Raw genomic sequence first — 26,872 nt, 5'->3', positions numbered from 1 at the left:
TACAGCCACTGTGGAAATCAGTACGGTGATTTCTTAGAAAATTAGGGACCAACTTACCTCACTACCCTGCAATACCACTGTTACACATATACCCAATGGAGGCACATTCACACCAAAAAGACATTTGCTCAACTATGTTCATAGCAACATTATTTGTAATGGACAGATCTTGGAAACAGCCTAGGTGCCCCTCAGCTGAAGAATGGATAATGAAAATTGTGGTATATCCTAAAATTTGCAGACAAATGGACAGAAATAGGGAAAACCATCCTGAGTGAAGTAAGCCAAAACCAGAAAGACAAATATAGTATGTACTCACTCATAAGTGGATACCAGGCATACAAGATATCCAGCCTACAATCCACAACCTCAGAGAAGGTAGAACCCTCTTCCAGAAACAGATGGAAGCAGATGCAGAAATCCACAACTAACTACTGGGCCAAGTTCCTGGAGTACAACAGAAATGAGGGAGGAGTGATAATATGAACAAAGGAGTCAAGACCATGATGGGGTAACCCACAGAATCAGCTGACCCAAGCTAGTGAGAGATCACTGACTTGGGTCTGACAAATGGGGAACCTGCATAAGACCCAACTAGATTCCCTTAATATAGGTGACAGTGGTGTGACTGGGACAATGTATGAGGTCATTGGCAATGGGTCCAAGATCTAACACTAATGCACAAAATGACTTAGTGGAGCCTATTCTATAAGGAGAGATACCTTGCCCAGCCTAGACACAGGGGTGTGGGTGGAGAGATGCTGTGGTCCTGCCTCCGTGACTTCCTAAGGGAGACCTAACCTTCTCAGTGGAGCAGGTGGGAGGAGCGGCAGAGTGAAGGGAGTGGGAGGAGAGGAGGGAGGGGAACTGGGATTGGAATGTAAAAAAAAATAATTAATTAAAAATTAAATAAATAAATGCTGCCTTTGTCTCACCAACCAGTAGGAAATGCACCAAGCATGCATGCCATGGCAGAACATCTGTACGGCAGACCATCACAGCCAGGTGGCTGAAAGGCGGGATAAAACCTAATGAAAGAAAAAGGATGTTGTAACAAATAAGGCGCCGTTGTTTCTTTTATCCAAAAGAGAACCAGTACAGCGGTTGTGACTTTAACAAAAGACATCAGGCACATTTCTCTTGCGGTTGGATTCTAGGAAAAGAAAAGGCCATCACCAAGGTGGAGGCTGAAGTTTCAGAATAAATTGCGCGACACCAACTCTGAGAGGGCTTGGGCAGGATGGGTAGGATTTGCTGTGGGAGCTCTCGGCCCCACGCCCTAGGTTCCCGCTGCCTCCACCCGGAGGCCACTTGCAAAGCGGCGCTGAACCCGCCCGCCGGGTTACCATGGTTTCCGGGGATCACGTGGGCGCGCGGGCGGAGGCGGGGCGCCGGGCGTGGGGCGGTGCAGTGGCGGCGGGAGAGGGAGCGGGAGGAGCTGGAGATGCTGCCAGCCTTCCCGGGTTGCGCTCGCTCTGCCGCTGCCGTCGCACGGAGCAGCCACGCCGGGGGCCCAGTGCGCCGCGCTCGCAGCCGGTAGCGCCGGGGGCGCTCGCTCGGGAACCGCGCAGCCCGAGACCGGACCGCGGACAGGGGGCGAGGGCGGCGCCCAGGCGCCCCGGCGTGCACAGGCAGGATGAGCATCGAGATCCCCGCCGGGCTCACGGAGCTGCTGCAGGGCTTCACGGTGGAGGTGCTGAGGCACCAGCCCGCCGACCTGCTGGAGTTCGCGCTGCAGCACTTCACGAGGCTGCAGCAGGAGAACGAGCGCAAGGGCGCCGCACGCTTCGACCATGAGGGCAGGACCTGGGGGAACGCGGGCGCCGCCGTCGGGGGCGGCACCCCCAGTAAGGGTGTCAACTTCGCCGAGGAGCCCATGCGCTCCGACTCGGAGAACGGCGAGGAGGAGGAGGCCGCGGAAGCAGGGGCGTTCAATGGTGAGGACCGGCCCCCTCGCGCCCTGACCGCGGTGCCCGCCTCACTCGCCAACCCCGCCTTGCTCTTGAGCCCTGCGCTGAGATCCCCACCTTCCCCGAACTCTCTGCCTTCCCATCCCGCCCACCCCCCAGCACCCATTTCGGTCTCCCACTCGCCCACTCGCCCACCTTCCTACTCCGCTCTCTTGTCATGCCCTCCCTTTCTCTGGAGGTGGAGAAATGTGAGGTTGCCCTCCCGCAGCCCCTCTGTCACCTCTCTTCCTCGGCCTGTTTGGGGTGGGCATCTTGCTGGAAGGTTAACTTTCCCGTGGTTGGAGATGTCTGAGTCTTGGAGAGTACCATTGTGTATGAAGGGCGCTTGGTGTCCTCTTTTCAGTCCTTAAATGTATTAATGGAGTGTTCAGAGAGAAAAGGCAAGCGTGTAGGACTCAGTGAGAGGAGTGTGGTGAAATCGACTCACTGAGGTAAAACAAATTAAGGATAATAGCTGTGACATCTTTGGAATAGAATAATTTGTTATTTTCTAATACCATGTGGTAGAGATATTTTTGGACGCATAACAAAGGATCATATTTAGCCAGATATATATGGGGGTCTTTGAAGTGAGGAATGAAGAAATAGGCCAATGATTTTCTTTCCTTAAAAACATTTCAAAACATATATTGAGTGGTTTTGATTTTTTTTTTAAGGGTGTGGGAAAAAAATAACACCAGAGGAAGCTCTAAGAGCATGTCGGCTGTCTTTAGAATGAAAAGCCAGCGAGTAACTGTAGGGACCTTGCCAGACACTGAGGCTAGAAAGAATGAATGAGAGAGAAAAGGAATTTTCATAAATAGCTGCTTTTGGCAAGTCCCACCCCTTATGCTTACCAGCCTCTCCCCGACACACCAGATACACACACGTTTACAGTCACTTGTATTTACACAATGTTTTTCAGGAACCCAGGCTAACATGCCATGGTGTGCAAATGTACAAGTGTTTTCTTTGTGGTGTAAGGCAAGCACCCATACAGCCTTTATTTATTTATACTGCTGGTGATTTGTGTGTCCACAATGCATTTCATACAATGAAAACACTTAAGTGCTGTTCATTTCATTTCCTTGTGCCCCTTCCTAGGAAGACTTTTATTTCTTTGCAGAATTAATTACATGTTGGATGGGTTATAAGAGTAATGCATTCTTAGCTGATTTCAAACATGAAACCATGGACATTAGTGCTCTGTAAATGTGAAAGGGAAGATTGCTATTTAAAAATCTTAATTTGGGCCATTTGGTGCTTTTAAGGATAGGGTAATCATAGTTTCAATTGTTCCCACACCAAATCAAATGCTTGTCCTGCTGGAAAGGAGAACTAGACAACATTTTATGTAAACGAGAAGGGAAAGCCAATATAGATAGTATAGAAAGGACAGTGGCGTCTATTACTTGTGTGCTCACGCCCTTGTGCACATACTGTGTATCTGTGACATGGGGATACACATGGAGGCAAGCAATACACAAAGGAAATACGGACTGGATGGCAAGCAACAGGAGATGGGGCCTTGGTAAAGAACCTCTGTGCTCTTTAGACTATGATGTTAATACAGCCAAAATCTTTTTGTTTAATTCTCTTGAAGCACTTTGCATTGACTTAATTTCTCCTTGCAAGAGTGTGTATCCTGCACATTGGAACAAAGCAATGCATTTGTAAGTGACAGGGGTATTTATTTTTATGAAGCTTTAATTCTTCAAGTCATCTTTCCTATTAAAAAAAAATTACTCAAGGTCAGTTGTAATAAACACTTAACCAGTTGCACCACACATTCCCACCTCTACCTCCAGGGGTTTAGAACTTTTGGCTCTACCCTAGCACAATTTGATCATTTTCCAGAAGATGTATGTTTGGCATTAGCATAACTTCTATTGGTGCAGTTCTTTTTTATTTTTCTAAGCAGCACTCTCATTCCCATAGAAGTAAATTGTGTGAGAAGCAGAAAAAACAACTGTAAGCTACAGAAGGCTTGGCAGACTTTTTTTGTGAATGGCCCTTTCAGACTTTGTGGGCATCTTGTCATCTGGATCTTTTATTTTATTTTTATTTTTTTCCCCAAATAGCGCTTTAACCAAGTACACTCTCTGGAGCTTGAATTTATACAAGGGATTAATTTACCCAACCTAGTCAAAGGGGGACTATATATACATACACACACACACACACATACATATATATAGTCATACACATGCATGTTGTCTCTGTCTCTCTCTCACATACACACACACACACACACACACACACACACACACACACACACACACATTTCGAGATAGAACCATTTGTGGAAAATAACACATGGGGAATTGACCAAAAACCTACAGACCTATTAAGGTGTGTCTATATCCAGGAGAATACTGAAGACACTGGGTCATTCTCTTGCCATAGGAGAGAGTAAGTGTGGATGACAGTAGTCTCTCTGGACAGCACAGAGGGACAGGATCAATGAAGTTTACACTTCACATGCAGCTTGAAGTTTGATTGAGAAAATAACATTATCTAGTCCCTTCTTAGAGATCTTTTATGAATAGGCGGGACATAGTTTTTTCTTTTTGGTCAACAGACACCTCAGGTTTTCTGGTACCTACAATGCCCTGACCACATTTTGAAACACTGGTTGGTGGATCACGATGATCATGAAGTAAGGTAGCCCCTCTTCTTATTAATGGTTAGAGAAAGGGCAGCCATTTGTTGCCATTTTTGGTGTGCTAGGTTCTCTGTAAATGCCTTCGTTTGTCATTCCAGCGCCATGACACTAATGAGGCTGTCACTTATTCTATGTTTTATAGTTAGTGTGCTGCAAAATCAGAGCTGCCATAGGTGGGCCTACCTTCCTCCCTGTACTCTTGTCTACCAGGTTTAAAAGGGGCTGGGGCCAACTTGACCTATGCTAGCCCCCCCTTTAATTTTTTTATTTATTTTAAAAACAGTCTTATTTTACAGACCAATCCCAGTACCCTCTCCCTCCTGCCCTCCTGCTCCCCCAACCTTCTCCCCACCCCACCCCCTATCCACTCCTCAGAGAGAGGGTGAGACCTCCCATGGGGAATCAACAACGTCTGAAAGTCTGTCACATCACTTGAGGCCAGACCAAGCGCCCCCCACCCCATGTATCTAGGCTGACCAGACCTAGAGAGGGAGGAGTGATAATATGAGCAAAGGGTTCAAGATCATGAGGAGGAAACCTACAGAAACAGCTGACTTGACCAGTGGGAGCTCACAGACTCCAGACTGACAGCTGGGGAACCTGCCTAAGCCTGAACTAGGTCCTCTGAATGCGGGCAACAGTTGGGTGGCTTGGGTAGTTTGTGGGGCTACCAGCAGGGGAACCAGTATTTATCCCTAGTGCATGAACTGGCCTTTTGGAGCCCATTCCCTATGGAGAAATAAATATCTTGTGCTAGCCCCTTTTTAAGACTTTGGAAAATTAATTTGTTCAAGGTCATATGCAGAACTCAAAGTAGCAGAACTGGGTTTTTTACATCTGTTCGACCTTGAGGCCTAGATCATCAGGAAGTTCTTAAATGAAATTTGTTCCATGGGTTGACTCACATGTTGGGTATCCTAGGTTTTTTTCCAGTACTGGTAATGGGTTTGCATTGCTGGCTCTTGATTTCTTTCATGAATCGTTTGTGTATAAGTGATGCTATTATAATAGCTTGAGGTTAAAAGTCAAGTTTTTGACCATGAAACTGATACCTATTAGATTCTTATATAAAGACCAAACCAATGATCTTGACCTCCTATATTGTGGGGGTTTAGTTGAAAAGCCAGGTACCTGTAGTTATTGGGAAAGTGGTGTAATCCATTGTTGCAGCGATGTGGTCCTAGATGGTGCCAGATACATAAAATTGGCCTCTATCCCCTATTTGCCTTCCCCAACGATTCTTCCATTTGTTGATATAGTTCCTGTCTATTCTTACTTGTTCACATAATGACCTGTGGGGGGCAAGGGGTGTTATCAACCTGGTCCTGGCTTTCAGGCAAAGATAGGTGACAGAATGTTAGTAGCTTATGGCGACTCTCTGGGGAAACTTCTAGATGCTAAGAAGAAGCTGGAGTGTACAGGATGCTTATCTGCCTGCCTCATCCTGATGTGTTTGTCTTCTATGCCAGGGGAGTACCCCTGAAGCTGGCTCTTACTGATGGGTTTACAGTAAGCAAAATCGTTGAATCACTATTAATTTGAAGTAAAATGAATAATAATTAGACAGTCATCATGGTTGCATCTTGTGTTGCTTAGAATTTCTCAAGTAGTTAAAAATAAATATAGTTCAAATTACCCTGATGAATTGACAGTCAGTAAAGAACAAATTACAAAGGGTCACTAGCAGAGCAGACAACGTGGGCTGAAACTTAAGCAATATACAGAACTGGTCTTCTCTGTTGCAGGGGAAAAAGAACTAAAATTAAAAATAGATACACAAGCCAAAAATGTAGCACCATATATTATACAGCAAGAATATCAAAGATTGATCCTTCCCTCCTCTCCATCCCTCCCTCTCTCTGGGTATCAGTCCTCTTAAACCCATAAAGTCTTTGTAGGAAAACCTTATCTCACTTTGATTTGGGGCCGGGAGGTGCAGGGTTCAAGACAGGGTTTCTCTGTAGCTTGTTCTGGCTTTGGAGCCTATCCTGGAACTCGATCTGTAGACCAGGCTGGCCTCAAATTCACAGAGATCCTCCTGCCTTTGCCTCCCGAGTGCTGGGATTAAAGTCATGAGCCACCAACACCTGGCTGCCACTTTGATTTTTACAACTTAAAGTAGTATGGAATATAGGGGATACTGTTGGATCTTTTAAAATTAATTTTGTAGGTATGTATAATACATTCAAACCATTCTGCCTCTCTCTCATAGCCATCACTCCCAATCTCTTTCCCACATGTGACATGCGGCTTTATTTTATAATCCATTTCATTTAACCAGGGACATTTGTGGGAGCCTTGGGTAGACCCTCCACTGCAGTCTGAGGAGGTCCCTGGGGACACACAGCTGAAGGCAACTGCAGCCCTCTCTAGCTGCCTCTCAATAGCAACTAGTTTAATAATGAGAGGTAGAACCTTGTAGTCATGGTCTAGATTCAGGAAATGAGGTTATTTATCACAAGAAGAAATGAATAAAGGGAAGAGACAGTGTCAGTGTGTCTGAAGACATTTTCTCATGCAATTTTGAGCAAGTGTTCTTTACTTTTGAAGCATGTGAGGACTTTATAACCTGCTTAAAAGTGGAAGCCTAGCTGAAATTGATCCCATGATTTCCCTTAAGCTAGATGGCCAAAGCAGGAGAGGGCAGCCTGCTGGCTTCCCAAGAATATGCAGAAATATTCCCAGCTTGCTCTTTCTTTAACCTGCTGAGTTCATGGTCACTTTAAGGAATTGCTGTGTGGGCTGACTGTTAGTCTAGCCTTGGCTGCTCTGGGCTCCCTGTGTAAGTCAGGCTGTCCTTGAGCTCAGCTTGCCTCTGCCTTCCAAGCACTGGGATTATAGGCCTGCACACCCTGTCTTACTTTACTATATGCTTCACTAAAAACCCGCTCTCTGGTACCGTATGGCCATCAGAAGACATGAGACAAAGCAGCCATTTAGCAGCTTTTGCTAATGTATTGCCAACAATAAATGATAAAAGATGTGTGTTTTTGGCTTTCCAGTTGTTCTGTACAATAGACAAAAAATTTACAAGTGCCTTTTAAAAATTATATTAGATATATTTCTATTTTAAATGCATGAATATTTTTCTTACATCTACATATGTGCATGTGTGTGTGTGTTTCCATCAGAGATCAGAAGGTATAGGATGCCCTAGAACTAGACTTACAGATTGTTATGAGCCGCCGTGTGGATGCTGGGAACTGAACTCAGGTCCTCTGGAAGAGCAACAAGTGCTCTTGACTGCTGAACTATCTCTCCAGGCCTCTAAAAGAGCCTCTTAATATACTTTGGATTTTTTCAAATATATTTAGTCACTTTGGAAACATTTGTAAAGGTTATATTTTGGTAGTAACTTTAAATTCAGGAATTCGTGGAGAAGTACCATGCCGATAAGCACTTGCAGTACTGACATTGTGATAATCCAGAATATAGGGTTGTTACTAGGATAAGTCAGTTAATATTTGTGAGGTCTGTTGGACAGTGTATAGAGCAAGCACTGGTTACATGTTAAAAGACTTAGCAGGTAGAAACTCCTGTAGAGTTACAAGCTTTTATTAAAGAGTAACATCATTAGTGTTTTGCTTGGAAGCCAGTCTGGTGTTAAACTTTTTAGAAAGCCCAGGTAGAACATTTGGGGTGCTGTGGCTCCCTTTGGGATTTCATATGAAGTTACATTGCACAGTGGTAACTGTCGTCTGCTTTCAGCTTACAGCCGCAGGTAAGAGGTTTTTGTAGTTAATCTGACTGTGTGGTTTTGGGCTGTGATCGTTTTAAATCCTGAAATGGATTATAGCATCCATGCCAGTCACTAAAAATATTGGATGTGTTATTTATGAGTGTAACCCAGTAGTAGATTCACAGAAGATTTGTGATGTTCAGGTAGAAGAGTTAAAAAACCAAGATTCTCATCAGTTACAATTATTAGGGGTTGAAATTGAAACATCAATGGCCTTGAAGTAGTCTCCTTTCTCCTGTTATCCACCAGTAACTGCTTTGTACAAGGGAGTCAAGGGAGAACAACAAGCTGGGGGAGGGGTTAGAGGGGGAAAGTAAGAGGAAAATCAGTGGGGCATGTGAGAAACTGAGGCAGGACTCTAAAGGACAGTAGGGGCTTGGGGTGCTTCCTGACCTGCCTTAATTAAAATCAAGCTTTCTTTCTGTAAGACAATTACAAGCTTTCCATTGAGGCTGCACATGCTATGTCCAGGTGCTGGCGAGAGGAGTAAATGTTGCATGGTTATTTAGTGTTACAAATCTCACTCCATGAATTCCAGTAAATTTCCAGCTGTCAGGATTTGTTTATAGCTGTGTTTAAAGAAAAAAAAAAGTGTTTCCTTTTCAGTCTATCAAATACCATCAGAAAAACACTGAATCTGTCTATTAGAAGTTTACTTATGATGCCATAAGCAAGCCATTTATCAGCAGTAGTAGCATTAGAGAAAGCCCCCAATTGAGGCTGGAGATTGATGGGACATCTCAGAGTGTGGAGGGGAGGGACTGAGCACAGGGGATTGAAGTGATTGGCTGCAGAGTCTCTGTCAGGTTTCCAGAGCACCAGAAGGAACCACCTGTTATAAGAAACAAGTGGGTGTGGAAAGCAGAGAACCTAGCTTGTACACTGCCTCCACGCAAGCTAAAAAACCTCCCTTCCTCCCTCCCTCCCCTCCCTCCGTTCATTAATTTCTCCTTTTAAGTTTACTCTGGATCTGTGAATTAATCATTTTGTGAGAGATTGTTCATAGAGTGTGTGTGAGATGAGTTAGTTTAGGTGAAGCAATTGAGAGGCAGAAGTCCCTATCTGAGTACAGATGGTCCAGGCTTGTAATTTTAGCCTTGTTCATATGTCAGTTTGTGTGCTGTTTGTATTGACTCCTTTATTAGGAATTCTTTTTCCCCTCCTTTAGGTTGCAAGGCACATTTTAAAAGCCTGAACTAAAGAAAAGTACATATTGTTTTAGATTTTCTAGGGCTTTGTTTGCTCTGACTGCTTTTCATTGCAACAAAAGTTTATAAGAAATAAAATAAGAAGTAATAAATAAAGTAAACATAAGAGACAGTGAGGAAAAATCCAGAGTGCAGTGATATTGCTAGGTTTTGTAATGTTCTTGCCTTTTGCAGTCCTGTCCATACTGTCTAGCTGTCACAACAGACCCCCCCCCACAGTAAACCCTCATTGTGGTGTGATTATTATTTTATGAGATCAATTTTTTGTCTCAGAATTTCCAAATCACTTAGACTGGTACATTTTGTAATTTTTAGAAATAACTAAAGCTAAAAGTTTTAGGTAAAGGTTTAAATGAAAATGAAACAACTTGGAAAAAATTTTCACAAAAAAAAATTAGCTATGAGTTTGAGGCTAGCCTGATCTGCAGAGGGATCTCAAATAAATTAATCCATGAAAGTAAAATTGAAAATCAAAGAAAAAAATAACATGAAAAATCAGCTATAAACACAGTTGGTACAGCATTTATGAATGTTCTAGCAGTATGTTCTACCATGTGTGGCTTAATATGTTTGAAAACGTTTAAAAAGTCATTCCAGTTGCTGCTGTTTCAGAACGTTTAATTTAAAAAAAAGACAAAAGATCAAAATATAAACACACATTCCTCTTGAAAGTGAAGCCAAGAAGATAGGCTGTGTAGAGTTATTCCTGTGTCTGTTTGGTTTGGGTCTGACATTGTTTAGTTTACATCAGCTGTTCCAAGATGGAATAGTTCATGGGAGTGATACTGAAGGATTTTTCTTTCAGGGAAAAAAGTTTCCACTTAGTTATTAAACACTAGTAGATCCTGAAAGCACCTTCCAAAAGGTTAAGTTAATTTAAAATATGAGCCAGCCATTTCATTCCCACTATTGTAGAGGGCTGATGTTAAATGGTGTCTTTTTATTTATTAATAATTATTCCTAACATCCAGGGCTCCTTACATCCCCTTGCTAAACAAGGGCTGTTAGAGACTTGTTGCTTCGGCTTCCCCAAAGTAAGTGGTGGAGTCAGGATTTGGAGCTGGCAGCTGTGGCCCTAACCTAACTAACCGGGTCTTGCTAGGTGGTGTCTGTGAGCCATTTTCCGCTCTCACTGGAGGCAGGGTCCAGCTACCTGCTCTGCCCTGGGAATCATGCAGCCCAGCCTTGCACCGATCTCTTCCCTTTTACAATCTATCTATTTCATCTGTTCTGCCCAGATCAGTGCTTCATGTACTTCAGTAAAATATTTTGGAACTGTGATGTTTAGGAATATATGGAAATATTCTGTTTATTTTGAAAAATTCATGGTATTATGCTTTAACTAGAAAAATGTGTTTGAGTGTATACTCCCAATTTGTATTTATGAATTTTATAAGTGTGCCAGTACATTAACTTACTGTGTGTGTGAGGAAGTGCCCCACAGTGTGTGACTCAGGGAGCAGGGAGTCTGTGCTCTCAGTTTCCCTTTTGTTTTTGTCTTTTAGACTTTTAAAGGGTTGATTTCTTTTTTAATTTAAATTAGAAACAAGCTTTTTTTACATGCCAATCCCAGTTCCTTCTCCTCCCCTGCCCCCCCCCCAACTCCCATCCAATCCCCTTTCTGCTCCCCAGGGAGGTTGACACGGTCCATGGGGAGTCTTCAAAGTCTGCCAAATCATTTGGGGCAGGGCCCAGGCCCTCCCCCATGTGTCTAGGCTGAGGGAGTATTCTCTATGTGGAATGGGCTTCCAAAGTCCATTCTTACACTAGGGATAAATACTGATCCACTACCAGAGGCCCATAGACTGCCCAGGCCTCCTAACTAACACCCACATTCAGGGGGTCTGGGTTGGTTCTATGCTGGTTTCCCAGCTATCAGTCTGGAGCCCATTAGCTCCCCCCTTGTTCAGGTCAGCAGTTTCTGTGGGTCTCTCCAGACTGTTGACCCCTTTGCCCATTACTCCTTCCTGTCTGCAACTGGATTCCAGAGTTCCGCTCAGTGTTTACCTGTGGGTGTCTGCTTCTGCTTCCATCAGCTACTGGATGGAGGTATATGGTAGTCATCAATCTCAGTATAGGGGAAGGACATTTAAGGTAGTCTGCCCACTATTGCTTAGATTGTTAGTTGGAGTCATCCTTGAATGTCTCTGGATATTTCCCTAGTGCCAGATTTCTCTTTAAACCCATGACTCCCTCTATTATGGTATCTCTTTTCTTGTTCTCCTCTATTCTTGCCCCAAGTCAATCTTCCTGCTCCCTCATGTCCTCCTTTCCCCTCCTTTTCTCCCCTTCTCTTTCTCCCGGACCCCCTCCCCATCCCATTTTACTCAGGAGATCATGTCCCTTTCCCCTTCTGTGGGGGACCATGTATATCTCTTTTAGGATTCTCCTTGTTTCCTAGCTTTTCTGGCAGTGTAGATTGTAGGCTTGTGATCCTTTGCTCTATGCTCTGTGTCTAATATCCATATATGAGTGAGTACATATCATGTTTGTCTTTTAGTTTCATCCATTTGTAAAGGGTTGATATTTATGTACACCTTTAATCCTAGTATTCAGGAGGCAGAGGTAGGCGTATCTCTGTGAGTTTAAGGCCAGCCTGGTCTACATAGCTAATTCCAGGACAAGACTCCAAAGCAACACAGAGGAAAAAAAAAAAAAGGTTGATTTTTATACTGCCTCACAATGCAGAAACTATATTTCTACATTCTACACTTTGAGGACTAGGCTTAAATGCCACAGCTGATAACTGTGATCCACTCTGGTGCCCAGATTTAAATGTGTAGACCACAAAGGACCCACAGTGTGTGTGCACTAGCACTGAAGTTTTTGTGGAATATAGAGGGGAATTTTGTCTTACAATAAAGACATAAATAACTTTACCTAAATAGCCTCTCTTGTAAATCTGTATTCCTAGGTGTATCTTGAACTCTGACCTAACTTGTAGAGCACACTACCTTTGTGGGCAAGAAGAGAGAATCATGTTATTTATGTTTAATTAGGAATCACTGAGTTGTAAGAATTATGGTCAGGAGTGGAAGAAAGACAAAACTTTAAATGCAGTTTCCTAGAAGAGCTCGGAAATAACATCCTATCCTGAGCCTGCTTCCCTCTCATATCCTGAGCCTGCTTCCCTCTCATGTCCTGAGCCTGCTTCCCTCTCATGTCCTGAGCCTGCTTCCCTCTCATATCCTGAGCCTGCTTCCCTTTCCATGTCCTGAGCCTTCTTCCCTTTCATGTCCTAAGCCTGCTTCCCTCTCATGTCCTGAGCCTGCTTCCCTTTCCATGTCCTGAGCCTGCTTCCCTTTCCATGTCCTGAGCCTGCTTCCCTTTCCATGTCCTGAGCCTGCTTCCCTTTCCATGTTCTGAGCCTGCTTCCCTCTCATGTCCTGAGCCTGCTTCCCTCTCATGTCCTGAGCCTGCTTCCCTCTCATGTCCTGAGCCTGCTTCCCACTTCATGTCTTTTAGCAAATCATGTCATTGTAGATTTCTTTATTGATACTGATGGTGTCACCTGTCCTTAGTCACAGGGAGCTTTGCAGACTGCAAACAGCAGGAAGTGCAGGGAAACACTGTTCCCTAAGAGTTTTCCTCTGTGTGGTGCACTTTGCCAGTTGTAGATGGTCAGTTTTTTTTTTTCCAGTTAAAACTCATCTGAATATGAAATGCCTAATATGAAATACATGTAAATATAAAGGGATGAAGCCTGATGCATGAAATTGATGTCCCCGATGCTAGTCTGCTAATACTTGTTTACATCAGAGCATTTGAAGGTAATTTTGTGAAATATAAAGGCTTTAGTCTGTTTTCAGTTCAGTTGGATTTAGATTCCATTATATTAAAAACAAGGCTATTTTATCTTTGAACCTGACCTTTAGTTGTTCTACAAACTGCAGAGAACACAGGCCCACTTATGACTTGCCTGGAAAGGTTTCACATTCGGGGTTACAATTGAGGAAATGTTTTTTGTTCCTACCTTAACCCCCCAAAACAAAAGAATGGGGAGAAAGTCATGAGTTAAGACATCGTTTTTATATCTTTTATTCTTTTTATACCTTTATACCACCACCTTCTCCTCTGAGAAACAGGCTTAATTATTAAAATAATTAAGTTTGTGTTTGTTTATAAATCCCCAAGCTTATGTTTTTACTTAAGCTTCAACAAGTCATTTTGAAACAATTTAGGACAGAGGGGATAGGAAGACTTAGAAGAAATGCTGCTTTATTTAAATGAGACAGGAGCTCATAGCAAAGACAGGAATGAATGCCTGGAATATAAATTAATTGGGAGAATCCTTGTGCTATACATTGGCAGCTTGCCTCTATTTCTTCCTATTGTGGTATTTATAAAAGTAAGCTCATTGTGGGACAGATTTATACCTCTCCAAGTTAACTTTACCTTGTGGTTTATTACCAGAACCCACATTTACTTACCCATGTGTAAATTGCTAATATCTCAGTATGGGTTAGAAGGAAATTAATGGTCCTTCTGGGTCTTAGTGTACAGACCCAGTGGTTCCCAGATGTTTGATTTTTATACTTTTGGTTGTCAGCTTACCCTTTAATGGTTGAACCATCTCTCTAGCCCCAGGTCTTTGACTTCTAAACTGACTATCTTAACAAAAGTTACACTAGGAAATATGAGGACTTTCAGCCTTTATTAACTTTTCAGTAGTTGCTTTATAATTCTTTAAAAAAAATCAAAAGGTATTTTAGTGTTTGAACTTTAGCAAAAACTCATTTGTAAAAAGAGTATTTTATGGCTAGGTGATGGTAGCATATGCCTTTATTCTCAGCACTCAGGAGGGTAGAGGCAGGTGGATATCTGTGAGTTTGAGGCCAAACTGGTCTACTTTTTTATGAAGGAGTTTTCTATTTTCTATTTTTACTGGCTTTATTCTTAAATTTTTCACTTTTGTTATGACATCTGAAATTTTTTCTATTACACATTCTATGGGTATTTTTTTTTCTTTCCTATTATACATTCTAACCAAAGATAATAACTTTGGGCACATCAACAATGAAATCCTTAGAGTAGCTTGCTAGCACATGGAATAGAGCATGGAGACGCACAGATTAAATTTCTGTAGTTGAACAGTGTCATTTTCCCGAGAAGAAGGTATTTAAAATCTGGAGCTAGTTTGGAAACCTTTTTCCTTGGCCTTTGTCCTTGCCTGCGTCTGTGTGGTTTTATAAGGTTAGTCATGTTGGGGCTCCCCTAGCTGAAACTGCTTTCTTTTCTCTGTGTAAGAGAGCATTGTTGGCAAGGTTCTTGTGAGTTACAAAGAGAAGAATCAGAATCGTGTTCACTCATAATCAAAAATGTGCTTTCCTAGTTAGTTTGTTCCTTCCTGTGTCAGTTATATTTGGAGGCATTTGGTTTAACAAATAGAACAAGTTGTAGGTCTTTTTAGTGCTCATTCAAGTTGGAGCATTCTAAAAGCTGAAGCACCGTATTTCATTTCATCCTGTCCTACTCCCAACCACAACCATGTGAGTAGGTTGGATGGACACCAGCCTGTATCCCTCCTGAATACAGTGTCCATCACCTCACACAGTCGCCTAAGGCTAAGGCATACTTTGAGGTATGTCCTTTATAATCCATGTATCAGCAGTTAGGGTTTGGAGAAGCTCCCTCCAGTTGTGATTCTGCCCTCATGTTCCCCTCTCGAGGCCAGTACATAGAGTTTCTGAAGTTCCGGGCAAGGACTTGTGAGGCTGAATTGAGTATATCCAAGTATTTGTAGTATTTGTAGGAGTCATAATAGAAAATAAATGCTACTTTGGGGACCAAGAATTGTACATGTACAAAGTATACATGAAAGGACTGGAATCAGCACAAGACACCCAAGACCAAGTTCTCAGCACAAAGGAGATCAATTTGCCCCACAGGGAATAAGGGTAGAGAATGAGAGACAAAGACAGGAGATACAGGACCCGGGAGAAGGAGGAAGGAACCAGGGAGAGGGGACAAAGGGCTGTAGATAGAGAGGAAACAGATGCGGCCCATAGACAAATGGCAGTATATAAACCAACTCATCCATGTTGGGATGAGTTGGTTTGTTTTGATTGAGCATGTTAATTGGGGCAGCCAAAAGGGGGCTTTTGATTATTGGACTTCAATACTTTGATAGCTGGACTTTAAAGGTCAGTTTCAGGAGGAGGAAGTGGCCAATAAGGGAACAGACCTTGGTGGCTAGCTTTAGGAATAAAATCAACAGTTTAGCAAGGCAGAGGGGATGGGGGAAGGGCAAGGCCTTCCAGAGCCATGTTTGTTGTGTTCTGGCCACAAGAGCCTTTTACTACTCAGTGAAATATTTCTGTTTTGTTGCTATTGATCTTTTAAAAATTTCTTTCTTTCTTGGTTCAAGGGTGAACTTTATTTAATTTTTGAAACATACACATAAGTTAATTTATTTTGAACTGAGTATTCTGTCAAAAATAATTAGCTTATGCATTTCCATTTACAGTTTTCCCAGTCTTTTATTTAGGCAGCTAACATATAAAAAGTGTTTATTTCTTTAAAAAAAAAAAAAACTATAATGAGGGCATGGATGCTAATTATTTTTTAGGAATCTATGAGAGTTGAATATATTTTACTCTAGGGCATATGAACACTTTTCTCAAAAAAGACCCATTTATCCAGCGTGCCTCTAGTACAGATGGGGTGACTTTTTGTTTGCTTGTACAGGCTCGTGTGTGTGTGTGTGTGTGTGTGTGTGTGTGTGTGTGCGAGAGAGAGAGGGGGGGGAGAGGGAGGGGAAGCGCAGGGGTGGGGAGCTCGCACAAGTCACCATTCAGTTCATATTTGTTTAGTTTGGAATGTCTCCCTCAGCTTACTCAGAGATGAAAACGGTGTCCTTGGGGTTTGAAGACAGGTCTCATTGCTTTGTGCTTTTAACTGACTGCGCCTATTTTATGAACTGTCTTGCTTTTCAGCCTTCACTGAATTTTCCTTTCACCTATTTTCTGAATGTCTCTTTCACCTATTTTTTCCTAAGTTTGGTAAGCCCTGGAAGCACTTGTATTAGAAATCTGAGTAGACTTGGTTCAGTCCTTCGGGGCCAGAAACTGTTAAAATCGCCATGCCTGTGTCCACCCTGCAGCCAGGATTTAGGCAGAATTACATAGGATTGCTCTGTATACTTTTCGGTTTACTGATCCATCTGGTAGGTATTAACTCAGCACCTTACATGCCAGGGCAGCCTTGGGTACAAAGAATAAAACAGCAGTTTCTGTGGACAGAGGAAGAACTTAGGCATCTGTAGGGGGCTTTTCTCCCTACTTGGAATGGAGATACGCCTTCAGTTTTCCTCAGGTGTGGGAACTTTTTCTCTTAAGGATGCTCCAGGGTAGAGCACAGGAACTAAAGTGAATCTGGTGGATCATAGAGGCTCTTACTGTTCAGTTAAGTGGTTCATCAGGCTCCATGGGAGTTGTTTGGTGGACCAGTAGTACAGCCCAGGCCTCCTTTTCCTGGGCTTCCCCACCTTTCACTGCAGTAATGCCTGTGCTGCTCATTCCTCTTCCTCCTGTTTCCTTCCCTGACATGGCTCCTGAGAGAGAGCATGTAGTCCTTGCTTAGCCAGCCGCGCCTACTTCCTGTCTTCTTCCTTATGATGCTAACTAGATTAAAACTTCAGAAAAAGTGTGATGTCTTAACTTCCTACAAGTGTATGCAGGAAAGACTTGTTGCTGTTGTCTCTCAAAGAGGGTATGGGTATAGATGTAAGGGATTGGAATTTTGCTGTCAAACACTGTATGTGTCTTGACTATTGTAAACCACCTGCCCTGTCATGACTCATCTTGGTAACTGTCCATTTCTAGGCCCCATGTATTGTCAAGCATCATCAGTCATCGTTTGGCTTGCATGCTCACAGTTCAAGTGCAGATATGGTATCTAGAAAGCCTGCCAAGGACATGCAAAGGAGTGTACTTTGTGGCGATTAAGTAGGCATGTGCTTTAGCATGTGAGGAAGGAGGCAGCTTCCCATGTAGGAAAATGCAGAAACATAAGATACCACACCAAAGGCCACAGTGGCTTCATCTCCTGAAGAGGCTGGTGGGATGGAGCTCTGAACAAGGAGTCTGTATTCTGTTCAGGGCTGTGATCAGCCTTTTACCTTTACCTGCATTCCTGTGGTTGGATTAATCTGTGCTGTCTCAAATCATTGTCCTTATAAGCCTTGGAGGAAGGCTCTGTTAGGACTCCCTTCTTATGGGTACAAAAAGGGGTTTAAAGCATTCATGGAACCCATGGGCATTGTGTGTGTGTGCGTGTGTGTGTGTTCCACCATAAATTCATCGCTTTTTAGAAAAATTTTCTGTAACATTTTTCTTACCAAAATTACATAGAGATAATGATGTTTAAAGCTTGGAGTACCTGCCCCTCAAAGGCTTTCTCTGAATCCTTGTTCCTGTGCCAACATAATTCTTCATGAAACCGCACTGCTAAGAAGACTTGTATGTTCTCTGTCCCCATAGAGTAAGCAGCATTCATAATTGCTGCTTTAGAAGGCTAAAAGTGTTAGCCTTCAGAGCAGACCCATGAGCCTTTGAATATACATGCTGTCCTTTCTACATAATGTGAATCACTCATTTACCCACTTAAGAAAGGAAATTTTAAAAAGAACATCAACCCTTTTTCATTTCTTGAGATAATTATGTCTGCAAATCCAAGAAGAAACCCAGAACTGAGTGGAATCCAGGTGTGGGCAGACAGAGGAGTGAGTGCATCCTGCCCTAGCCGGTTAACCATTGCTGTCTGTGTGAGCATGTGTGTGTTATGGACACACACACACACACACACACACACACAATTCAGTGTGTTTATTTTCCACGAGCATTTTCAGTTTTGTTTCCTTTAAAAATGGCTGCTGCTTAACCGTGCTATTTAGTGTTACTTTTCCTTTCTCCTGCTGTGTGTGAAACACTTACTTTCTCTTGCTAGTGCACTTCTTCAAGACTCCCCTCCCAGAGCTGACTGTGAGAAGACAGGGAGCTTAGCTGGCACTTGATGTAGTTGCTGCATTGTTTTCTAGTGGTGTTTATAGACTTATTCTGTTCCATCCAGTTAGGCAGCATCAACATGCTTTTAACAAAGAGTTTTTATTTAAAGTGTTCAGGATAAATTAATTGGATAGGTGAAACAATGATTTTATGCTACATTTCTTTGGGGGATTTTTATTTCCTTTATTGGTAGTAAAAGCTTTCTTCTGACCATTTAATTTTATATGGTTTATATTTGTTCTTGTATTATTTATACATTTATACATTCAAATTTATATTGAAATTATGGAATTTGCTTAACTGATTTGAGTCTTTTTTTTTGGTTTGGGCATAAATAAGATAAAAAAAAAAAAAACCTTCCGGGTGTTGATGGCACACACCTTTAATCCCAGCACTCAGGAAGCAGAGGCAGGCAGGTCTCGGTGAGTTCGAGGCCAGCCTGGTCTACAGAGCTAGTTCCAGGACAGGCTCCAAAGCCACACAGAGAAACCCTGTCAAAAACAAACAAACAAACAAACAAAAAAATCTAATCATATTATTCTGCTCTTCTCTTTTAGCTCCAGTTATAAACCGGTTCACAAGGCGTGCCTCGGGTAAGTGACTGTCTACAGCCTGCACTCACTTGGGGTGACATTTTCAATATGATAGTTGTATTGGGCAACACTACAAAGAATAATTAATGGGGAGCGATAACCTGTTTGTTCACCTGTTTTCTAAGAAGAACCCCAGTGTGATATATATTAGGAATCAATTGAAAATTAATTAAGCTATGAGTGGCAAGTTTCTGCTTGCTTTTGACAAAATGGCTACTTGGGTGACTTTTCTCATTCACTGGTACCAGTTTAAAAATGGTGGTTTAACAGGTGGGCAAAGGAGACCTAGAAACAGGGAGGAAGGAACATTTTTTTACTATATATGGAACCATTTCAGTGGAAGCAAGCCACTCAACATTTTTAGTTGCTATCCTAATTATTCCCTGGTACTCTGATGCGTAGCCAGGGCACAGCCCTGTGCCCAGGGCCGAAATGATGATCACTGAGGGCCTTGTGACTGTGGGAAGTTAAAGGTGTCCCTGTCTACACTAGTTTCAGTAAAGGGAGTTGGGGTGTGGAAATCAATCAGTGATTTTCTGGAATTTCTTCTCTGAGAGAGGATGAATGAATGGACTATGTTTACTTTGAGAGGGTTACTACTCTTCCTCCTATGTATAGGTAGAATTATTTTACCCAAAAATAGAAGAGAAATATTTCAGACACTTCATCTTTGCAGATATTAGAAATTAGTTATTTATTTTATAAAACTGCCTAATTTCTGCTGTGTTGTAAAACTCGGAACGATTTAAGCCTGCTTATACTAATATTATTATTATTATTGTTTGCCAGTAGTCTACTGAATAATTTACTCTTGTACACAGTGAGCAGGTCTGTATTATTATAGAATAGGGAAGTGTGCTGCACTGGGTGGGTGGTTACCATTCTCAGGGTCTGTAATCTCAGTGAATGTGCAAGGCAAGTTGCAATACCTTCTGTGCAGTGGATTGTGTTTATGTCTGCAAGGCACCGGACTTTATCCGGAGCAGAGCTGTGAACCCGACTTTCAAAAACCAGGAAGAAACAGTTGAAAACAATGTCATGTATCCTCCCTTTAAGCATGAAGTTCGTCCAATAGAAACAGCTATGGGTCTTGGTATTTTCCCTCTTTCTGCCCTATGCTGTGTGAGTGAGACATTTATTTATGAGTAAGTTCCATTAGTATTTTTATATGATGTGTTCATCAATATTGATGACATAGTATATAGATTAGTTTTCAAACACCATTATTTTTCCTTTCCTCCCCTAAATGTATCCATTGTATCTCATTAGGACCTTGATGGAAATGTAGAGCTGATGGAATATCAGCAAAGGAATACAATTAAAATGTATTCATTTCCAGGGTGACAGACAGCTGGAAACGCCAATGAAACCAACTGAAGAAAAGTCATTTATAAATTAAGAGTAGGCCAGCTGGGCAGTGGTGGTGCACACACACCTTTAATCCCAGCACTCAGGAGGCAGAGGCAGAACGATCTCTGTGAGTTTGAGGCCAGCCTGGTCTACAGAGTGAGTTCTAGCCACCATTACACAGAGAAACCCTGTCTCAAAACAAAACAAACAAAACCACAAAACAGAAAACAGGACAATAGTAGCAACAACAGCAAAAAAACAAAGAACCTAAAAGGTGTAAAATTGTTATAATGTATGCTGAAAACCATTATGAGAATGACTCTTTTAAAAGTAAAAGTTTTATTTAAATTAAAAATAATCTTATTTTACATACCAACCCCAGTTTCCTCTCCCTCCTGTCCTCCCATGCTCCCCACCAACCCCCCATTCCAATCCCACCCCCATCCACTACACAGGGAAGGTGAAAGGTGAGGCCTCTCATGAGGGATCATCAAAGTCTGAGGTATCATTTGGGGCAGGACCTAGGTTCTTCTTGTGTATGTAGCTGAGAGAGTATCCCTCCACAGGAAATGGGCTCCCAAAGCCCATTCGTGCACTAGGAATAAACACTGGTTCTACTGCCAGAGGCCCCATAGACTGCCTGGGTCTCCCAGCTGACACCCACATCCAGGGGCCCTGATTCAGTCCTATGCTGGTTCCTCAGCTGTCAGACTGGGGTCTGTAAACTTCCACTTGCTCAGATCAGCTGTTTCTGTGGGTTTCCCCAACATGGTCTTGACCCCTTTGCTCATCACTCCTCCCTCCCTATAACTGGATTCCAGGAGTTCGACTCAGGGCTTGGCTGTGACTCTCTGCTTCTGCTTCCATTAGCTACTGGATGAAGGCTCTATGATGGCAAACAAGGTAGTCATCAATCTTATTATAAGGGAAGGGCATTTAATGTAGCCACTCCACTATTTGCTTAGATTATGAGTTGGAGTCATCCTTGTGGATCCCTGGACATTTCCCTAGTGCCAGACATCTCTTTACATCTATAATGGCTCCCTCTATTAAGGTATCTCTTTTCTTGCTCTCCTTTTCTATTCTTCCCCAAGTCCATCTTCCTGATCCCTCATGGTTTCCCCCCTCCTCTTTTCCCCTCCTCTTTCTCCTACCTGCCTTGCTCCCCCCCCACACCTCCCATGCTCCCAATTTTCTCCAGAGATCTTGTCCCTTTCCTCTTCTCCGGGGGACCATACATGTCTTTCTTAGGGTCCTCCTTGTTTCCTAGCTTCTCTGGGGTTGTGGATTGTAAGCTGGTTCTCCTTTGCTCTGTGTCTAATATGGAAAGATCTCCCATGCTCTTGGATGGGTAGGATCAACATAGTAAACTGGCAATCTTACCAAAGCAATCTACAGATTCAATGCAATCCCCATAAAAAAATCCCAGCACAATTCTTTACAGACCTTGAAAGAACAGTACTCAACTTTATGTGGAAAAATAAAAAACCCAGGATAGCCAAAACAACCCTGTACAATAAAGGAACTTCCAGAGGCATCACCATCCCTGACTTCAAGCTCTACTATACAGCTATAGTAATGAAAACAGCTTGGTATTGTCACAAAAACCAGACAGATAGACCAATGGAATCATAATTGAAGACTATGATACTAATCCACACACCTATGAACACCTGATTGTTGACAAAGAAGCTAAAATTATACAATGGGAAAAAAATAGAGCATCTTCAACAAATGATGCTGTCACAACTAGATACTGGCATGTAGAAGACTGCAGATAGATCCATATCTATTGCCATGCACAAAACTTAAGTCCAAATGGATCAAAGACCTCAACATAAATCCAGCCACACTGAACAACATAAAAGAGAAGGTGGAAGGTACCCTTGAATTAATTGGTATAGGAGATTGCTTTCTGAACATAACATCAGTAACACAGACATTGAGATCACAATTAATAAATCAGACCTACTGAAACTGAGAAGCTTCTGCAAGGCAAAGGACACAGTCAACAAGACAAAACGTCAGCCCACAGAATGGGAAAAGATCTTGACCAACCCCACATCTGACAGAGAATGAATGACTCTTAATGCTGATGCAAGTTCAAGAACCTTCATGGAAGACCCCTGGCCATCCATCACTGTGCATTTTATATAAACTTTCAAACTTTTGGCTGACAGACATGAAATTAAACATCCTAGGAAAACAACAATGTTGTATGTGGAGGAATAAGGATATATTCTATCATTAACATATTTACCTTTATTTTGCCTCCTTATAATTTCTATGAAAGTTGGTCTCTACAGTTCCTAGCCAAAAATCATAGGATCAGTACTCTGGGAGGGAAATTCTGCAATTCTGTTTAAAGGCAGTTTAGTGGAGGAGCCATCCTTCAACTCATTATAAACTAACACTTCTTAGGGGAAAAACAGATTTCCTGTTAAAAACATAGAAAATTGTGTGTGATTACTGAGGTTGCCTAAGGAGTCTCTCTGGTTGAGTTTAGTTTCAGTCATAGTTTCCTTTTTTGAATTAAACTGTAAAACTCTGAGAACTAGAATCTATAAGAAGAAAAGCAGTCAGTTAAAATCACCCAGATGTCTTTGAGTTTTCTTCTCTTAAAATAGTAATTCAGAAAAAGAAACCCTGTTACAGAATAGGATAGAAACACTGTGTTACAGCAGTGTAAGTGATGCTGGGTACTTGGTCATGGCTGGTTACATAAAAACAATGAGATTTAATAGCCCTCACTCACATCCTCATTTCCTTAAACCCTTGAGTTTGGAGCTTTTAGTGTTCATATTGCATCCATTAAAAGTAATTTTTGAACCTGAATAATTTAAATAAAACTTTCTTCCTTTTATACCTTGATGCTATGGTTCATGAGGATGAGGAGTATGTTTATGATAAGATACTTAGCAGGCACATTATTTATACTCATGCTCTTTCTGTTTTTACATTCACTTTTATTTGTATTAATGTATTGTCTCTCTCTCTCTCCCTCTCTCTCTCCTCTCTCTCTCTCTCTCTCTCTCTCTCTCTCTGTGTGTGTGTGTGTGTGTGTGTGTGTGTGTGTGTGTGTGTGTGTGTGTGTGAATGTATGCTGTGTGATATGCCCTGTGCCTACAAGGGCTTTGAAGCCCCGGAACTGGAGTTATAGAAGGTTGTGAGCCACCAATGCTGGGAATGGCATGCTGATGCTCTGGAAGAGGAGCATGTGCTGTTAACTGCGGAGCTGCCCCTCCAGCCCTCATTGTATATTTTTAATAGCTCACTTTCTGACAACCTCTTGTATCATCTTCAACCAGTCAGTTATTAGTTCTATAAGTAAAAGGCCAGTTTTGGTCATTATTGTTAACTAGAGTACCTATGGGTTTAAGTCCTTAGTGTTCAGAAGCCAGTTTACGGCCTAATGCAGGGTGAAGGCTGTGACAATCTCACTAACAGAATGAGTGAAGACACTGCTAGACATACAGAGCCTGGCCTTGTAGGCCGGTTGGGCAAGTTCTACAAATCATGAAGGTGGTTGTCACTTGTCAACTGAAATACAGCTACCATACACTTTTGGTGCCTTCCTTGCAGTACCTCGTTAAACCTGTTTTACAGATAGCACCTCATAACCCCGATTAAAAGAAAAGGCCTGCTTTTGGTTCTTTCTGGGGGATGGGGTTTTTTGTAAACACTTCTTTTAAAATGCAGAGGAATGTTTTCCTTCTTCTTTCCTTTCTTCCTCCTCCTTCCAATCCTTCTCTCCTTCCCCCACCCCTCTCCCTCACTGGGAGGCTAACAGTGACATTCAAGTTCATCCTAAGGGTTAAGTGGTTTCAATAAAAACCCCAACAGGATGTCTGCTCTCTCCAAAATACTAGTGTTGAGCTGTCTTTTGTAGAGTGTGCTTTAAATCAAATCAACAAGGCCCTGATGAGGATTTGCCTTCACCTGTCAGAAGTGTGAGCCCTGGAGTGGCAACACTGGCTTAGGTCTTTAACCACAGCATCTCTTTTTAACTGCTTGCACATTACAGGTTTCCAGGAGATACCAGTGTTTTCCACCTGGTTTTATTCTAAATGGGAGGTGGGATCCAGCCAGTGCCGAGATAATGCTTTGCATTGTGAGAGAAGGTCTCTGTTGTTTTTCTAATCACATGGTTTTATTTAGAAACGTATCATATTTATAGAAAATTTCAAAGAAAAGCTGAACAAACACATTTACCCAGATTCCTTGATTGTTAATTCATTATTTTGACACATTTGCACACTCTTCTTTCTTTATACACTCCCCCCACACATATGCACACATATTTTTGGTTTTTGAGATGAAGGCCTCTATGTAGCCCAGGCTAGCTTTGAATTCATGATTTTCCTCTCTCCTTCAGGCTCCTGAGTGCCAACATACCCAGTCGCCTCTTTGTTTTTTTTTTTTTTTTTTTTTTTTTTTTTTGTTGTTGTTTTTTTTTTTTTTTTTTTTTTTTTTTGTTTGTTTGTTTTGACCCTTTCAGGAATTCTACATACTTGATTGTGTGTCTCCTAAGATCAAGCACATCCTTCTACAAATAGTATATTATTCCTGGAATCAACAATGTAAACTTGATATACTATATTCTACTGTTAGAGTCAGACTTTGTTCTGTTGTCCTACTAAGGGCTCCCTCCTCATTAAATACTTTGCGGGTTCGGCTTTCTTCTCTTTCATAAATTGACATCCTGGAATTTTTGAAATTTGTCTTTTTGGAGTTTTGAAGGTCATTCCTGACCCGTTATTAGCAGCTGTGAGTTCTTAGGCAGTGCAGACACTGCAGCTGTCGGTCATCATGTCCCACTGATGCTCATGGAGGCCTTGCCTTCATGTTTGGCATTGCTTTCAAGGTCTGTAGCAGAGCAGTCTGGCGCTAAGAAGTGCTTGTTTCTTGTAACAGAAGTGGGCACACACACACACACACACACACACACACACACACAAAATGACCTTTGTCGTAAAGGTAATTCAGCCTTTAATGTTTTACCACAAGTGTTGAATTGTATAGTACAGTCTGAACATATTCCATGTGTAAAGGAATCATGAGGGGAAAAAAATCCAAAAAAGTAATTCTCAAGGTAGTGAAGCTGTACTACGTAGAAGGTTCTCGTGGCATCTTGAAAGAGGAACTTAAGTTTTGCCTTGTTTCATTTGTTCTCTTCCTTTGTTTCTCGACAGTGAGAGCTTTTAACCCTGGTCCCCAAAGACTCCCTCATACTATGAGTCTGCTCTGCTTCGATAAGGACAGTTAGCTTTGTATTTTGTCTGTCCTTAGATAGGACATTTGAAGCTGGTCATCACCTGAACTCAAGAGTGCATGCTGAGAAAACACTTCTTTGCTAATTAGTTCACTTATTTATCCTGCAAATATTTACTAAGAAGCTCCTGTGTCCTAGGTGTGCTGCTAAGGATGTGGGAAAAGGTGCAGTCCATATGAAATTCACAGTCCAGCAGGGAAACTGACCATGACTTTCATTACGACAAATAACATAGTATCTACAAAATGAAAGCAGAAAACATATTGTATTATTAGGACATGACTCATAGGAAAAGTGTCATTTAAGCTGATCTTAAAGCTTGTAATAATATGCATTTGACAAAGAATGTAAGAGAACACTTAATAGCTATTTTTAATTCAGTATCATTTTTAAAGTCTACCTTCACAGTCCTTAGTAGCCTTTTAAAGACTTTCTTCAGATATGTTTTAGTTAGGGTCTGTGAAGAGACACCATGACCACAGCAACTCTTATAAAGGAAAACATTTAGCTGGGGCTGGCTTACAGTTCAGAGGTTTAGTTTAGTCCATTATCATCATGGTAGGGAGCACACAGCCTGCAGGCATACATGGTGCTGGAGGAGCTGAGAGTTCTACATCTTGATCCACAGGTAGCAGAAGGAGACTCTGTGCCACACTAGAAGTAGCTTGAACTCTCCTAGTGAGCCCTCAAAGCCTGCCCCCAGTGACACACTTCCTCCAACAAGACCACACCTCCTAACAGTGCCACTCCCTAAGGTCAAGCATCGGAACATATGAGTCTGTGGGAGCCATACCTGTTCAGACCACCACATTTCACTCCCTGGCCTCCATAGGCTTGTAAGCAAAATGCATTTAGTCCAACTTCAAAAGTCCCCATACTCTACAGAAGTCCAAAGTTCAAAGTCTCTTCTGAGATTCATGCAAAATCAATCTCTTTCTCTCTGCATCTCTCTGCATCTCTCTGCATCTCTCTCTCTCTCTCTCTCTCTCTCTCTCTCTCTCAAGATTTTTTGAGACAGGGTTTCTCTGTGTAACTCTATAGCTGTCCTAGAATTTGCTTTGTATACCAGGCCAGACTCAATCTCACAGAGA

The 26,872-nt window shown here is 42.1% G+C and overlaps 1 protein-coding gene across 1 annotated transcript in view; it reads left to right on the top strand.

Annotated features, from left to right (window-relative positions):
• Positions 1-1,403: 1,403 nt before the first annotated feature.
• Prkar2b (protein kinase cAMP-dependent type II regulatory subunit beta) overlaps positions 1,404-26,872 on the top strand; it is a 98,093-nt gene continuing 72,624 nt past the window's right edge. The window contains exons 1-2 of the mRNA XM_051175127.1: positions 1,404-1,937; positions 19,124-19,159. Coding sequence (XP_051031084.1) covers positions 1,637-1,937; positions 19,124-19,159 — 337 coding nt within the window. The 5' untranslated portion in view covers positions 1,404-1,636. The remainder of the gene's footprint in view (positions 1,938-19,123; positions 19,160-26,872) is intronic.

This window comes from Phodopus roborovskii, unplaced genomic scaffold, assembly GCF_943737965.1.
Source record: "Phodopus roborovskii unplaced genomic scaffold, PHOROB, whole genome shotgun sequence".
NCBI lineage: Eukaryota > Metazoa > Chordata > Mammalia > Rodentia > Cricetidae > Phodopus > Phodopus roborovskii.
The sequence above is the reverse complement of the archived record's forward strand: the minus strand, read 5'-3'. Positions and strand labels throughout refer to the sequence as shown.